An 18,202-nucleotide genomic window follows, 5' to 3' on the forward strand; every position below is an offset into this window, starting at 1 on the left:
CTGTGCTGAGTGGAAGTTCCCACCAAATGTCTATGCCTCTTCTTAGGAGGTGATAACATGCCCGGAGGGTGAGCCAACAATGGAAATCTGTATGGTTACATGACTTACTATACACTACCCTCTGATCTATTGGGAGGCCCATCATAAAAAAAAAAAAAATAATAAAATATATATATATATATATATATATATATATATATATATATATAATATATATATATATATATATATATATATATATATATATATATATATATTTTTTTTTTTTTTTTTTTTTTTTTTTTTTTTTTAACTACCTCAATAATAAAGAAAATAGTTACTTTAAATTCAGGAGTAGGCACACAGGTAAACATTTCCATGTAAGACTAAAACATTTGGTAAAAGGTCCAACAGCAATAGTATCTCGGAGAAAAAGGAGTTTTGTCTTTGGTTACCAGAATCATCCACATATCCTGACAATATACAGGGTATTCAGTATACACTAGCTGAGATTTCGACATGCCATAAATAATTTTAGCTTGCATTCGCACTTTAAAATTTGGCCACTTAAGGACGAGGGTGTTAAAAAGAACACCAAAACCATACGGGGTGTTGATAGATCCACTCGCGAGATCTGTGAAGTCTCGGAGCTCTCGCCTGGCACGTGTCTTTTTTATTTTTTAAAGTGCGCGTGCCTTCAGCCCTGCTCTCAGCTGCTGCCGAGGCGGAGGAGGATGATGGCGGAGCTGCTTCATGGACAGGCCTCGGTAGCATCGAAAGATGACTTCGCGGACACAATTCGCCGGGTCCGACAGGTAAAAGCTCCTTGGGGATGACGAAGTGTGAGCTTTCCGGACCATAGACTGAATGTATGCATGTGGGCTATGGTTCGAGCAGTCTGGACCCCTGCTCCAAACACCCCATGTACCCAGCGTGCTAATATGCTAACATCCACTCGAGCGGGACAGATTAGACAGTGCACAAAATGTGTCTCTGTTACTATGATGTCTTTACAGTCCCTGTCATCAGAAGTACCCCTCGTAAAGAAACACTGTGTCCCTTTGTTGTGTCAAAGTTTTCAGACTGTAATAACTTAAGGCAACACTCTGCAACCTGTTGTCAAGTCACAAAAGTTGTGGTTAGCCTAGCCAGCTAACCATTTAGTGCGCTGTCAAAAAAAGTTCATGTTTGCTGCTTGTCAAGCCTTTATGAGAAACTGTGTGTAGGCCTCAGGTGAGAAACGGTGGCGTGTAGACGAGTGGTCGTCGCTGTCTCTTCCTTCTGACTAAACCGCCTGTAATCACAATTATATAGAGTTACTTCAACCAACAGGTACCAAAGCTACTGTTAGCTCTTCGTTAGCCTGCGTGGTATCAGGTCCAGCAGGCAGTCAGGCCAATATCGTCATCTGTTCAAACACCTCCTGCTTCACCCAAACTCTGCTCCACTTGGCGTTTGTCTACTCCATTGCACCCTAAAGGGCACATTAGAAAATAATCATATTATGTACGCAGTTGTATTAAGTGAGGCATCATTAATTGGAACAATATTTGCCTTATTTAGACAATTTTATATTATTGTGACCAGTGTATGATTTAGTTGTGTGGACTATAGTGTGTCTTAGCTTTAGTGGGTGGAGCACCTCCTTAGACAATTGTTGACCTCAGTACCCCTTGACTTGACTACTTGACTATGCAGGTTACTTAGACACTGGACTTTACTGAAAACCTGTTCTGAAGGTGTAGAATGAACACTAAAGTGTCTTAATGTAACATAACATAAACTGTTAATTCCATTGATAAGCACCTGTACACCAGCTGTGGGCTTAGATTTAGAAAAACCTTATTGTTCCACAAGGGAAATTATTTGGATACAGTAGCTCACACATCACAATATAATATAACAAGAAAGAGTAAAAAATATAAATGGTAATAATACATTCTAAAATAAGTAGCAAAAAAGATGGCAAGAGACAGGTGTGAAATAAGACATAATTGTATAAAAGTATATGTACAGGTCAAAATAAAATAGAAAACTAAATAATAAAATATAAAATCACTGCTATATACAAGAGCACCTGTACCTGGTATTTGCTGTGCCTGCACCAGCTCATGCCATAGCTATTTTATTTACACTACAGTTTATAAAACTCCATTCACTGTATAGCAGATATTGCTCAAAGCACTTGGAGGCTGGGGAGTCTCAGAGGTGAGCCTTCTCAGTGCAGAATGGAAATTATATGTTTGGAAATGGTCTTTTTCACATAAAAGCAAACACTTTCCATGTTTTGAAGTTCTTTTTAAAAAATGTAATTAAGACATAGTGGAATTGCCTAAATTGAGTTTCTCTTTCTTTGTTCATATTTCAATACTTGTAGAACTGAGCACCAAAGTAGATAATGACTCCTGAAGGCAATGGAAGATTTAATGACAGAAGTGCTGAATTTTTATTTTTTTGTGAATGGGGTTATTATGCACAGATATCAATTTAGTGTAATTTTCTGTAATTGTATACTTTTATATGAAAAAATAAGATGGAGAATGCAGTCTGTCTGAAATTAACATGTAAATGCCCACTTGTACTTGGCAATATATCTTTTCAAATATGTAACTGATATAAGAATTTGTGTGGTAAATGTTTTTTCCTCGGCTAGGTTGAAGTCTGAAATACAAAGGATTGACATAATGCAGTACAATATGTCTTGCATATCACCTCTTGATCCTTTTTCTGTTTTTTGCCTTGTCTCTTCAGATGGCAGCAAAAATGGGAGGAGACCAGATGTCCAACCTGAACAGCTCAAGTCCAGTTATAGATGCCCCTCTCTATAGTTTTGGAGCCCATAAACGGTCTCCAGACAATGGAGGTAAAGGTCACCAAATATTAGTGTTGTGACAATGTTAAACTTTCAGCTTGTGATGTGTTCAATCTGTCATGTTCTCAGTGTTTAAACTAGATCATAATTCTTTGTATCCGTTGAGTCACTGTATTTTTTGTGAGGTGGGATAGATGCGAATTCCAAACTCTACCACATTACACTGAAATGGTATCTATACTGCTTAAAAAAAAGTAAAGGAACCCTTTACACACGCTCTTAGGAACAAAAGGAATGCCACCTATTTTAATGAAAATAAGAAATTCAGCCTACAGAGGGCTTAATTTTATAGACACTCTGAAAATCAAAGTGCAATAATGATGTGGAAGGCTAGTAAGTTCTGCCAAAATTCAATTACTGCAACTCAAAATGCTTGTCGATCTCTTGTGTGGCCCCCATGTGCTTGCAGGCATGTTTGACAATGTTGTGGCACTAACGAGATGACTGATGGTGTCTTATGGGATGTCTTCCCATGGACCCAAACATAATGTCCCAGAGGTGTTCTATTGGGTTTAAGTCAGGTGATCGTGAGGGCCATTCAACTGTATCAATCCCTTTATCCTCCAGGTACTGCCTGTGTACTCTTGCCACATGAGGCCGGGCTTTGGTGTGCATTAAGAGGAACCCAGGACCTCCTGCACCAGCGTAGGGTATGACAATGGGTTCAAGGATTTCATCCTGATACCTAATGGCAGTCAGACTGGCATATTCTAGCTGGTAAAGGTCTGTGCATCCCTCCATGGATATGCCTTCCCAGACCGTCACAGACCCACCACCAACCTGCTCATGCTGAACCATGTTCCAGGCAGCAGAGCATTCTCCTTGTCTTCTCCAGACTCTTTCACGTCTATCACAGGTGCTCAGGGTAAACCTGCTCTCATCTGTAAAAAGCACAAGGCACCAGTGACGAACTTGCGAATTCTGGTGTTGTCTAGCAAATGCCAGCTCCATGATGCTGGGCGTTGAACACAGGGCCCACTACAGGGCGTGGATCCCTCAAACCACCCTCATGAAGTCTATTTGATTGTTTGGGCAGAGACATTCACACCAGTAGCCTACTGGAGACAGCAAAGACACGGGCAGTGCTCAACCTGTTCCTTCTTGTACTAAGGAGAAGATATGGATCCTGCTGATTTAGAAAGTTCTACGGCCTTTTACAGCTCTCCTAGAGTAACTGCCTGTCTCCTCAAATCTCCATGTTCTGGAGATTGTGCTGGGAGACACATTAAGGGCCCTATCTTGCCACTTGTGTTTGTGCGAGCGCTAGTGTTAACAAGGTTCAGGTTGGGCTGTACTTGGTCGCTGAGGACTGGAGTGGGGAGGGTACAGGTACATATATGGTGATTAAATCTGAACCAAACTCTGACTGCTGTGGCATTTAAAATCACGGCCAGCATGGGTAATGTCTGCAATCTTTGCTTCATTATCAGACAGCAAAGAGGGGTGTGGGGAAAAAAGGGGGAAATGGGTACAAAAAACAACCCCACGACATAAGTACGCACCAGAAGAGATGCCAGGATAATAGAATTTTGGATGGTTCTGTCACAGAACTGGTTAGGCTTGTGTTTTGTGCACACGTGAGCCCCTCTCACACACCTCTGTAGGCCCATGCATGCAAACTCAGGTGAACCCTAGTTTTGTCTGCGTTCCTCCCTTCTTCTGCCTCCCATTACGCAGCAGACTGGTGTCTTTCTCGTGTGCTCCCCATCCCATATCATGTAGATAAAGTAAGAAAACACACTTTAGGCCATTGCTGTAAATGTCCTCATGTGAATGACCTGCTTTTGTACAGATCAAGGTCAAACAAAGCTGTGCTTTGCTGCAGGAGGGCATCCGAACTGCGCACGAACATCCCAGACAACACACAAACATGTGAATGTAATGGATTCATCATGTAATGTTTTCCAGTGGACTATTTATTTTTACGATTCTGGCGATTCACTGAACGTGCCACACCACGCCCTCAGTCTGCTTCACTCCACCTGATATTCAGGCACGGCACACCTCCTGTATAGAGCTCCACACCCCACACCTGCTCTCGTGCTAAAACCGGATGCAAGATTCGACCCATAATGTCCTTGCAACAGCACGTCCAGATGTGCCATCCTTGAGAAGTTGGACAATCTGTGCAGCTTCTGTAGGGTTAAGGAATGGCCTCATAGAGAAACTTGAAATGACCTCCACATGCAAAACCAGTCCTGTTTTACTGGATGTCTCGTTGTTGCCCCTCTAGTACACCTGTTGTTGATTTCCATTAAAAAAAAAAGGTGCCTTCCTTTTGTTCTGTTTTGTGATTGATAGATAGATAGATAGATAAAAATATTGAGATGATGATGTGCTGATGTGTTTTCAAAGTGTTCCTTAATTTTTTTGAGCAACATATTAAACATTTGCTTAATGTGTTTTATGTTAAAAAGAAATAGGATTAATCAAGCTTCTGTTAACTACCAGATGAAACTAGGAATGGGACAATAAACAATAATATAGTATATCATGATAAAAGGGTAGATGATAATCCTTCATGGGACATTTTATATAATCATGATAATTGGCAAGAAAGATAATCACCATTTCATCACCAGAATGTGCAGAAAAAAGCTGCTTATCCATGTTTTCTTCTAGATCATTGTTGTTACATTGGTCTTGATACCAAATTTCTGTATCATCTCATGCCTAGACGCAACCCTAACATACATGTGTACTCAATGTAAATTGTCCAAACAGCAAGAGATGACGTTTGTATAATTGAACATTTTGCCTAATTATAAGGTGTACTAGGATAGCTATGCAAGGATAGACATTTATTCTGAACTATTCTGTGGTTTTTATTTGTGGCTTGATGGGTGTGTAATGACAAATAATATGTTCATGAACTCACGGCTGTGAGAGCTGCTGCTGCTTTTGCCACCATGTCTCTGAGGTGGGAAAAAGCTCGGTCAATGCTATCAAAAGTCTCATTCACTGATACTGTAGTGTTTTTATCCCTGCAAACTTGGTTAATCGATTAATTGACTAAAGCGTGTCAGTGGTGAAGTTCTATAAAACTATTACCTATTACTCTAGCTTGCTTTATGCATCTGACCCAAATTGCACTCACAAGATAAAAAACTGCACAGGAGTTCATGCAAAACCAACTATTTATGCCAAAAAATGTCACAGTATTTAGACAGATTAAGCTTGTGAATCATAAGTTACATTAGACTTTTTACATACCAATATTAACTCACTATTGAACATACTCACTTCTCCTGTCTGTTGTCCCATATAACCTAAATAAAATTATCAGTTAATTAATATAAATTTTGGTCGTCTAAAACTGCATCGGCCGATTATTTCACTGAACTACTAAAGGCCTAAAAGACCTACAGCCTTAAAGGAAACTTTAATACTGGTTACGGTTCCATCTCTAACATAACTTTAATTTTTTCAGGTATACTACACTGTTTTCCCCTACAGGTTTTTCATAAATAAAAGTAAAAAGCTGTTATATACAATCTCAAATTTGCATAAGCTTCCCTTTGAATGAAAGCAGCTGAAAAGGTCCTGGGTTTACTTTTTGGGTTAAATTTCAAAAGGACCACAAACTCCCCATGACATTTGGAGTCTTTGATTATTGTCTAATCTAATTTCTGGTTTATTTTTAGCCTGTCAAAATTAGACTATGAGCATTTGTCAGTGAAAAATCTCTATTCAGGCAGTCTCTTGAGCCTAAACTGGCCTACAGCTAATATGGTTTTGCACTAATTTGATATCTCCTTCTCTGAATCCACAGATCAGGCTTCCATTCTCTTATCAGACATTGTGATATCTGCTCAAATGACCATAAAATACATTGAAAATCAGCTCAGGTGTTCTAAGTGAAAACTGCACATCCTTCACTGACCCTGCAGGACCTTTGCTTAGTGCTACCTGTCAAAATTCAATTCAGGATAGACGGTCACTGACCCAACTGCTGTGGGCTTCTCTTGTGAGTGCATCTGATTGAAATGCTCACTCATTCACTGTCAGGCTGATTTCCATGTTGGTGAAGACCTCCTGCTGGGGGTCACTCACCAGTACGAAGGATTGGCATAGCCATCCCCTTAAGCAGTAGCACTGCTCCCCCATCTGTTGTTCACTACTTTTCCTCTGTTGGCAGTTGTTACTATAAATCTAATATATTTATCACTATTGCAGGCAATCAGTTCAGTTCAATGCTAAATACAAGGTAAGACTATTAATTTTAATTCTCAGATTAAAAAAAAAATATATATATATATGTATATATATATGTGTGTGTATATATGTATATATGTATACATATATGTATACATATGTGTGTATATGTATGTATATATGTATGTATACGTATATATGTGTATATATGTATACGTGTATATATATATATGTATATATGTATACATATATATGTATACATATGTGTGTATATATGTATATATATACATACACATACACACACACACATATATATATATATGTATACATATATATGTGTGTGTGTGTGTATATATATACACATATATATATATATGTGTGTGTGTGTGTGTATATATATATATATATATATATATATATATATATATATATATATACACATACACACATTTTCCCAATTGCATCTTAATGTCACTCAGGGCTCTTACAACAGAAGACTTCAAAGTGCCTGATAAAATGGTGGGATTCAGTAAGTGACCCAATCCATATTACAAAAAAAAAATATTTTATTCCATTTAAAAATACACATCTCATAATCTTTCCTTTTATCTTTTCAGTTATTGGCAAAGGAGGCGAGCAAATATCAAGAATTCAGTTGGAGTCTGGTTGTAAAATTCAGATTGCATCAGGTAGGTTTACATTACAAGAAATCCATCCTAGTACAATTGACATAAATGCCTACATTGTAAGAGTTCGTGAGTGTCTCCTTTTAAAAATGTTGAGTAAAATTTTTTCAAGCAAGCCTTTACGATCCATGTCTTGCTTTATTAATGGTGGTGCATCATTTTTGCAGATAAAGGATTGTCGTCTTTTGGGCAATTGAAAAAAAACTGTCATTCCTGTCAGTCTGACATACAACAATCAACAATCATGTAGTTATGGCAAAACAAGGCCCTGATTGGCTTTTCAGCTTAACTTTCAATTTATTAACACTACCACATTTTACCAGGCACATATGGCTGTGCCATGAACTCTTCCTCATCTCTTTCATACCTATATGTACTTCTATTGATCCACTATTTTCTGCTGGTCGGAATGGCTGGTCATTATTTATACTGGTAATTTGCGTTGTAAATGGAAAAACACTGGCATATGCCAGCTACCATAATCGCTGTACTCATCCCTGGTGTAAATCGTCATGTAACCTAGTTGTATTATGCTATGAATGAGACTGACAAAGTGTGTGTATGTTTACATATTCATATTTTACAGACAGTGGAGGGATGTTGGATAGACCCTGCACACTTACTGGTAGCCCAGAAAATATTGAGTAAGTCCATTTTGACTATGGTATCAAGAATCCACATTGATGACATTACAAATGTGTACCCTGTTGTTTGAAGGTATAGATTTTTTTTTGTCATTGAATCACCTGCACACCACTATTCTAGAGCCATTTTGTTCTATGAAGGAGTTGTAATTTTTATAAAACCTGTTTTGGTCCACTCAACCAAACTCACTCCTCACCCCCCTCCAGACAGGCCAAGAGACTCTTGAATGTGATTGTGGAGCAGTGTCGGTATGGGCCAGGCTTCCACAATGAGATGGACGGCAACAGTGCCATCCAACAGATCCTTATCCCTGCCAACAAAGTGGGGCTGGTCATCGGCAAGGGAGGAGAAACCATCAAACAACTTCAGGTCTGCTTATAGGCCACACTGCACTCTTAACTTAGACTCTTAACTTAGACTTAGACACTCTTATCAAATAGCACTTTTTTGTGTGTGTTTTTTGTTTTGTTTTTTGTTTTTTTGTTTTTTGTCATTCTGAAATGTGAAGTGTGTCACTCTGACCACTTATGCTTTGTACATTTCCCTGTGCAAAGGTAGAATGTGGTGATTTTTAAAGAGGGGAATTAGGCAAAATCTGATTTTTGTAGTTTTCTACCATGTTTTAACATTTCCACATTGCAAATTATGATCTTGTGATTTCTCCCAGCATTATTCAAACCCTCAAGTTGTGAGTGAGGAAGGAGGGAGGCAGAACATCAAAAAAGAAACTAAAACGTTTTAGCATTTATGACGGCAAATATAGCGTTTTCAGTATAATAAAGTGTAACTTGGTGATCTAATTGGTGATCATTAATATATTTTTTTAAGTATTATATCACATGAAAATAAAAAATCTAGTTTTGGTCAACCTTTTCAGCTAAAGGCTAGTATTTTTGTGTGGCTTATTACAGCATTTGGGTTGTATTTGGTGAACTGTCAAAAATGCATGATCTTTTAATTGGAAGTAGTAAGTGTTTGCAGTGTTGCAAAGGTCCCTGGAAATGGTCCCTCTCCAGAATACATATGCTATGTTGATAATAGTTTGTATTTGAGTATGGACCGAGAGGAGGTATATTCACATGTTTAAAAGCAGAATGTCACAAAATACAATTTATTTGTTTTTACTTGTACTTTGAGCAGTAGCAGAGAACTGACCTGCCCCCTTTAAAAGTTTATCAGACTCTTTCACTGATTAATTTCACAACATTTAGAAGCGGTCTGGTTTGTTGCAGTTGTGTTGAGTCACTACATTTACATGCATGCAGGGAAAGCCCTGCTACTGGCTACTCAAGATTTTATCTTCACCTCATATCGACTGAGAAAAGTGAAAGTTATTCTTTGCAGAAAACATTATAATTGGATGAAGAATCTTGACTAATCTGCGCATGTAAATGTAGTGATCGTTTCCCATGGGTCTGTGGAAATCTTAATTGCTTTGCCTAGACTGCTCCACATTGTGGCATTAAACTTGGATTATTGTAATGTTGTAGTTGTTTGAGTTGTGGTTATATATTGTAAAACTTTATCATATAATTGCTCTTATACTGTTTTCAAACTACCCAAGTCAATGCAGCATTTTTATGTGACTTGTAGTAATCATGTGATATTATTTTTGTTCTGCTCTCACACCTGTAGGAAAGAACAGGAGTGCAGATGATGATGATTCAGGATGACCCCATGCCCACTGGTGCAGACAAGCCCCTAAGAATCACTGGAGATCCTCTCAAAGTCCAAGTAAGTGAACATCACACTTTATGCTGGAGGATTAGATGAAAATCATATTCTGTGTCATGAATAGCTTGTTATTGTGGACAGCATCACCACACCCCCTTCCCCGTCTGCACGCACATGGAACACAAGGCTGTACTGAGCATTTGGAAATCATCCAATATGATAGTATCAATATCTGATCAAGATATTGACTCAAGTGCACATTTATCTGAATTTTAAATGCACAGTGTAGTGGCAGATGGATAAAATGTCCTGTATTTTTACCATAATGGACAATGCTTAAAGGGCCCTAATGGAGTTTTGCCTTATAGTTGAACTTTGACTATTCTATGTTCATAGGAACTTGTTTTTACTCTTTCAGGAGCATAAAATGTATCGGATTGTAGTAGGGTTTTTTGTTTTTTTTTTTTTGTTTTCGTTTCATTTCCTAAGCTTTTCGGTCTTTAAATGGTTCACAGCCTGAAAATATGTAACCTGCATTGTATTGGGTGCAAAATAATGAGGTAAAAATGGCTATAATTACCTTTTGAGCTTAACAGCTAAGACAAAATGGACCTGAATTGTTCCTGAATAGTTTTGGAATAGTCTTGATCTATATCATAGTTACTACAAAACTACATGCTAATACTTTGTTTATTCTACTGCCTTAAAGTATTGAGTATCTAGCATCAATCCTTTGTGTGTGAAAATGAAGTATTGTTATGACACTATTCTACATGGTGTACATTTGAAACATTTTGGCACTTGCATACTTTAAGTCCATCACTATGTGAAGTAATCTTGTTTTACAGCAAGCTCGTGAACTTGTTGCAAAACTAATCCGAGACAAAGACCAAGCAGAGTTCAGATCAGGCAGAGGAGACAATGGATACAAAATTGGTGGCACCACCCTCGATGTAAGATACTGCTTACTTACATTTTTCATTACTTTAATGTATTTTATATTTAAGTAATGTTTTTTGTTTTTACTTTTTGTGATAGATGGCTGTTCCCAGGTTTGCAGTTGGTATCATTATTGGTAGGAATGGAGAAATGATCAAGAAGATCCAGAATGATGCTGGTGTACGGATTCAGTTTAAACAAGGTCAGAGTACCTTTGCTTTTAATTTGCAATGCATTAAACTGGTACCAAATCATTTTTTGTGTTGTGTAGATGATGGAATAAGTCCTGAACGAGTTGCTCAGGTGATGGGTCAGCCTGAGAACTGCCACCATGCAGTGCACCTCATTAATGAACTGGTTCAAACAGCTCAGGTACTTTATAATAAAGGTTCTTTTTATCTTACCCAAAGTAAGATTATCCTTAAAATACAGCAAATACAGATGATTACACTTAGTGTTTGTCCATTGTGCAGCTATAACTTCTTATATAACATGTGTTATACTAATCTCCTCACCCATCTGAACACCACTCATCACACATTTTCAAAACACGAAGTGGAGTATTTCTTACACGAATGGACAAATATTTGCAATAAATATTTCACAAATAATAATAAAGGTATTTCTGCTTTAGGAGAGGGATGGGTTTGGAGGAATGACTGGACGCCGTGGTCGAGCGGACTGTAATGTTGGAGGGCTTGGTGGTTTGCAGGAAGTGACTTATGCAGTACCTGCTGACAAGTGTGGCCTGGTCATCGGGAAAGGTAATTTTTTTTTTCCTCAATTGATACTTGTTACATTAACATTTCCAAATCAACTGACTGCCTTGTCCTTTCAAAATGTGCACCCTGTTTGCTAAGTCTCTGCGTGAATCTGATGAGAAGTGTAGGGGGGTGAGTGACCACCCTCTATTCTCCCTCCAGGCCTCATGTATACAGCACAAGTGGCATTCATTGGCTTCACTAAGGGCTTAATGATGGGGATAATGCGTGTAATGTGACATTAATTGTTAAAGGTGCATAATAACAGCTCTCAATCATGTGGAAGGCTGCCTGGCATCTAATGAGGGTCTTTCAGCCCAATAGAGTGCAGCGAGGAAATGAATAGAAGGAATTAGCTTATTGGCTATTCATGCCCACTCTATTGCCAGCTATTTAAAAGTCATTGACCATTGCATTGGAAGGAGACGCGACTCTCTGTGTGTGTGTGTTGCTTCATGGCTGTTGTTTGAGTGCATGCGGTAGTGGGCGGGGTCACAGGGGGCCTCTTTACCTAAGATAAAAACATGGCAATAGAAATGTCAAGTGGCTATTGTGCATGTAGTGCGGCAAGGGAAACAAATAAACCTGGGCGTTGCGTCCCCCTCTCTCTGCATTAGCATATGAAGTGAGCCAATATGGTGAAGATGGCGGTGGGTCTGGGTGCTGTCAGAAACCCCTTAAAGAGCGTGGTGATTAATATCTTTACGATGCCATATGTAGCCCAGTGCCCCTCCATTTTGACCTCAGCTATACATGATGGAGCAAGCCACCCACAAACCTGCTTCGACTTCATTGCAGTGAATGCAAATGAAAACTTGTAGATTAGACACATTTTGCAATCTTTAAACTTAATGTACTTGGTTTCAGTTGTCATTTTATGAGACAAAAGCTTTTAAACTCCTATCTCAATGGTTTCATAAAACATTGTCTTTCCCCAAATGTGACACTAAAGTGTTCAAATCCAAAACTCTTTGCCTAGCATGGAAGAGCTATAATTTTATCACTCTAGCTTTTACCTCCAATCATAACTTTTGTTTGATGGGTGCTAGTGTTAGTTGGATTTTTTTAAACCAGCTGGTGTGCCGAATGCAGCAGCCACCCAACTTTCTGACCGATTTTACTGCTGTGGTAGTTTTGCGATTTCAGCCTGCAGTTACAGCATGCCTATGCTGCACTGCTTCAATTTTTAAGATTTTGATTAATGGATGGTTAAAATATTTTTTAAAGGAGACTTATTATGCACAGTTAATTTAACTACTCTGTACTTAAACATATCAGATTATCTTTTTTTAATCTGAGAACAAACTAAGACTTCAGCAGGATTGTGCCCCTTTTTCAACTCCATGAAATATTCTGTGTGTGTATATATATATTATATAATATATATATATAATATATATATATATATATATATATATATATATATATATATATATATATATATATATATATATATGTATGTGTGTGTGTGTGTGTGTGTGTGTGTATATATATATATATATATATATATATATATATATATATATATATATATATATATATATATATACACACATACACACACATATACATACACACACATATACACATACATATATATATATATATATATATATATATATATATATATATACATACATACACACACACACACACACACACACACACACACACACACACACACACACACACACACACACACATACACATATATACATAGACACACATACGTACATATATATATACACGCGCATGACGCATGCATTGTTTTCCCCCATACCAGCAAAGTGACTCTGGTGTACTTTGTTTATCTTGAATAACATCTTGCAGTTGTAAACCATGTTCATATTAGTATATTTTAAATCGGTTCATTTATCATTTTATTATAATGACATTAAAACAATACAAATGTTCTCCTTCCAAATGCCAAGTAGTCCTGTGGGACTGCAGTGAATACAGTCACCAGTTGCACTCTTGTATGCCTCTTTTCTCCAGCTCACTAAACCAGTCTCATTAATACAGCCTGTATTATCTGTCCACACTACAGGCTAGTCCATGAAATGAATAGTCGGGGTCTTCATTGCTCTCTGCTGTCTGACTAGAAGAGCTCATAATGGCTTCATTAAGGCAGAAGTTTCATTTGGTTGACAATAGGTTAATGGCCTGTGCACAGTCTGTTGGTAGCAGGCTATAGTCTTGGGGAGGAGGAGCGGGTTTTGATGAGCGTTTTCAGTGAGGGGTCAGTTGAGGTCATCTAAGTGTCACCCACAAGTGAACAAATGTGTAATTGATGTTGGGACAGCCCCGATGTCCCCCGGTTAAGCACCCTCTGCCTTTCTCCTTCACATGGGCATTGGGGGTGAGGTGCCCTCTCGTCACTCCCTCTGCACATCACAAGACAACACTGAGTCAAGAATGAAAAGGCTAAAGGAGACAAACGATATCCCAGAAGGAGGATACGCTTCAATTTTGGCCCTTTCTCCCACTAGCTCTGTTTCATTTCCCCCTGCTGGTGTAATTGCTTTCCATACGTCAGGAAGCTGGCATCTGGGTTTCAGGGCGGGGTGTGTGTGGAATATGTCCTCTTTTGTTTCCCGATTTTCATGGATGTTACCAGAGAATGGTAGATAAGTGGTGAGACACATGCCAGTGCCTTCTGAATGTAGCACTATCATTTCTACCAAGCACTTAAATGATAAGTTAGATGGCAAAGACAAACTTATCATTAATATTTTGTTCCACACATAATCTTTCTCTCATTAAGTGTAATTATTACATTGTCAGGCTAGATGAAAAAAAGAACCCCAAACACATTTAACAGTGAGATTTTTTGCAAATTGAACCAAGCAAGAGTTGTGCAAGTTACTAGAAGTAATTGTCACTATTATAGGTGGTGAGACCATCAAAAACATCAAAGAGCAGTCAAGAGCTTTTGTAGAACTGCAACGCAACCCACCACCAAACACCGACCCCAACATGCGCATCTTCTCTATTCGTGGGACCCCTCAGCAACTGGAGAAGGCTCGTCAGCTGATCGATGAGAGAATTGGGGTAGGTGGTCTGTTCATACACTATTGTCTGGTCATATATTCATGAGCACATGTCAGTGACGCTGGCTGCTGGGCTGCTGTGGAGCTGTTGGCCAGCAGGATGTCAGCAGAGGTTAAACGTGAAGAATCCATCAAATGGACTTAATGGAGTGCATCAGTGCCTGGCCCTGCCCTTTGACATTGCCTGTTGGCTCCCTTTAAACACAAGTGTGGTCTCTGAATTGTGTCTTCGTCCTTTTGCTTTAGGGCCCTGGGATAGGGGGTAACGGCAACTTCAGTGTGAGCCCCTACAGCCAAGGACCATCCACTCCACCACAACAGTAAGATTCATCCTTAAAATCACTGACCCCTATCATCAAGTTCTTGTTGACTAAAATGCTTGTTTTCTGTTGTGCATAGTGGGCCTCAGAGCTACATGACTGGAAGATGGGGCACTTCATTTCAGATATGGCAGCCTCAAGGTCAGCAGGACCACAGTGAGTGAATATAGTCCTGTGTTTTGTAGATTAGAAGACGCATTGAAAACTCCTGGATACACTAAGAAAGCTGCTGGAATAAAGGGACTGAGCTCCATTAACACTGGTGTTGCATCTGGTTTCAGGTCACAATGGATCCCAGACAGGCCAGATGGACTGGGAGCAGTATTATAAAAAGCTCGGCAAGTGTCATTTAGAGAATTAGAGAAACATTTGGTTCTCATTAACATGGTGATATATGCATTGTTTTGTATCGGATAAAGCAAGGCAATAATTATTTATGTCATGAATTAATCTGACAGCTTCTTTCACACCTGATGAATGGGACGTGTGGACTATAGAAAGTAAATTATCTAAACATTGACACTGATTTTTGCAAGTGAATTTTGATCTAAGTTAAAGGTCACATTAAATAAAAACTTCCATTTACTTTCAATATTTTTTTAATCTGTTTTCAATTGGTTTTCAATGTTTGTAGTAATGATTGATGCTTTTTTTGCAGGACAACAAACACAAGCTCAAAGTAGTCCTGAATACAAAGCTTGGGGTGAGTGTTCTTTATTTTTGAATCTCTTCTGGTCACTTTAAAACTACTTTTGTTAAATATAGATTACAATATTCTAATGGGATGTACTTAAGTCTTGAGATTTAAAGTGCATATGACAGGTCAACGACTACTTTCACTAATATGGAGATCTTTTTTTTTTTTTTTTTTTTTTTATTACTTTGCCAGGTAAGTTTTAGAATTACTTCAGTCTGTATAAAGTAAAGTAAAACTATAAACCAAAAATAGTCAACCATAAAGTTAAACAAATATGTTAAATGAATACTGAAAGTGTTAGAAAAAAGTTTTTTTCATATAAATTGTCCCTGCATTATGTATTGTTTAGAACTTTGGCAGATCTTCAACTTTTCTTCACAAACTACCACAAATACATTTTGTAAATGGGACATGAAGCCAGCCTTTGCTTATAAATACTATATAAAGATACTATCTCGCCAAACAAAATGATAATTAATAACTATAAAACTAATCAAAACTAATTGTTACCTTTTCTTTAGGACAGACATCTGGCCCTTCATCTCAACAAACTTCAACTGACTACAATTCCTGGGTGGATTTTTACAGACAACCGATGGCCTTCTTTAATCAGGGTGCACAGCAGACCACGGCTCCAGGCATACAGGTCAGACATACAGACAACCTTTGAACATAAAACTATATTTAAGCTTTCATATTTCAACAAATGTTGACTTAACACTTGGCCATTTCTTGTAAATATACACAGGATCATTAAGAAATTAAGGACTTGAAAGACACAGAATGGAGGCAACCCGTTTTGTAAGGGTTTTAGATTTGCAGCGCCTTGAAGATCTGATCTTAGTGAGCAACACTAGCTGTAGAATAATAAAGTAATATTTCTAAATTAATCAGGAACTTTTGTTTGTTACTAAATGCTTCTGTACACTGTTATTTTGAATAGATTGTATTAAGGATCCCTTTTGGACTTGAGGTATTTGGTTTGTTTTCATGTCTGACACAGATTGTACTGCCAAAACCAATCCAACTGTTGTAACATTTCAAAAGGCAATATAATCTAGTTTTCTTGAAATACAATGAAACTATGATAATTTGCTTAGCAGTCTTGAATAATGTTGTATGTCATTAAATGTTGAAATGTGCAAGTTTTCCTTCATAATTCAGTGAGCCAACACTGTTACAGAAATGTATTTTTTGTTACAAGGTTTAAGCTAAGGATTCAATCCGTGACAGTTATTTTAATTTAATTCTTGTGCATTGTTAGCTGTTTTTCATTGTCATTTTATTGTTGTCTCGTTTAAAAACAAGGTGCAATATCTTATTTCACTTTTGAAACAAAGATGTTTTCCTAATACTTTGACAAAGTTTTAACTTGTAGTTTTAACTTTTTTTTTTTTTTCAAATGAAAATGTCATTGATAATTTATTGCATTGATCTGATACAGGATTAATGGGAATGTTGCATATAGCTTTGTTGCCTTTATTACCTTTGTAAAACTGTATATATGCTCATATTTGACTGTTAATTTAAAATGTATATGTTTCAGTACTTTCCTGTAATCATATTTACAGGGAATGGTCCCTTTCTGTTTTTCATACTGAAAATGTTCAAAGATTGTGAATGTCTTGAAATTTGATGTTGCATCTTTATGAAGAAAATAACTGGTTGATTTTGTGTATTCTATGTATTTTAACTATTCAAGACTGCTAAGCCTGTGGAAATGTATGTGTGGTTAATTATAGTATTTTATGTTTTAAGTATTATCAAAGCTGTCTTATTTGGTACCTGTTGGTTTAAATTACCCTACCCTATCTGGTCGTGGGCTCTAAGATTCTGGACTTAGTCCATTCATACTTTTTAATTGTATTATTTTCATGTGATCTAATATAAATGAGATGAATACAACATTATGGAAATGTGATTATGGTATTAATGGTAGTTTTATTTGATTGAAAAAGGGATATTAATTTCTAATTGTGTAATCATGGTGTTTTGGTTTTTTTTGAGTTTTTTTTTTTTTTTTTTTTGTTATCTGAACCATGTATTAAAACATCTGACTACTACTACATCTGTGTACTTATGTTGTGTGAACAATGTTTAGGTGAATCTTTTATAGGCGTATGATATGACACTTTTTAACTTGAGGTGATTGGAATCTTCCCCTTGACATCTGTATGGATTGGTTGTACTGAAAATGCCTGAAAACTGTTAAATTGTTTAGTGACAATGGAGTTGAATGTGGAACTGCATTTTTCATTTTGCAAACCTGTCATTTGTCGAATCCTTTTTTTTTTTTTTTTTTTGGAGCAGCACCCCTCAGTCCACTATGAGTATGTCGCATGCGTGTTCACCCCCTCCGGACAGAGCCTGTGTGCTTTGTCACTGCACATCTCTCCTCTCTGTCGGGAGTCCATTTCCACAGTG

General features: G+C 37.6%; 1 protein-coding gene across 3 annotated transcripts; it reads left to right on the forward strand.

Annotated features, from left to right (window-relative positions):
* The first annotated feature begins 664 nt into the window (after window positions 1-664).
* fubp3 (far upstream element (FUSE) binding protein 3) lies at window positions 665-17,844 on the forward strand. 3 transcript variants are annotated; one of them, XM_020925204.2, is made up of 19 exons: window positions 689-794; window positions 2,731-2,842; window positions 7,028-7,058; window positions 7,486-7,535; window positions 7,624-7,695; window positions 8,279-8,336; window positions 8,544-8,706; window positions 9,973-10,071; window positions 10,860-10,964; window positions 11,050-11,152; window positions 11,222-11,322; window positions 11,585-11,714; window positions 14,602-14,762; window positions 15,008-15,081; window positions 15,161-15,237; window positions 15,363-15,419; window positions 15,740-15,784; window positions 16,300-16,424; window positions 16,527-17,844. In XM_020925204.2, the coding sequence occupies exons 1-19, from the start codon at window positions 714-716 to the stop codon at window positions 16,533-16,535; spliced, it is 1,653 nt and encodes a 550-aa protein (XP_020780863.1). In that variant the 5' UTR covers window positions 689-713; the 3' UTR covers window positions 16,536-17,844. The 3 variants fall into 3 exon arrangements, with proteins under 3 accessions (XP_055009502.1, XP_055009503.1, XP_020780863.1); XM_055153527.1 differs by having other exon boundaries at window positions 665-794; window positions 11,050-11,322; XM_055153528.1 differs by having other exon boundaries at window positions 676-794; window positions 11,050-11,322; window positions 15,161-15,222.
* Window positions 17,845-18,202: the final 358 nt, after the last annotated feature.

The sequence above is a fragment of the Boleophthalmus pectinirostris genome, unplaced genomic scaffold, assembly GCF_026225935.1.
Source record: "Boleophthalmus pectinirostris isolate CB_2022bp ecotype Guang Dong unplaced genomic scaffold, ASM2622593v1 HiC_scaffold_18, whole genome shotgun sequence".
Classification (NCBI taxonomy): domain Eukaryota; kingdom Metazoa; phylum Chordata; class Actinopteri; order Gobiiformes; family Gobiidae; genus Boleophthalmus; species Boleophthalmus pectinirostris.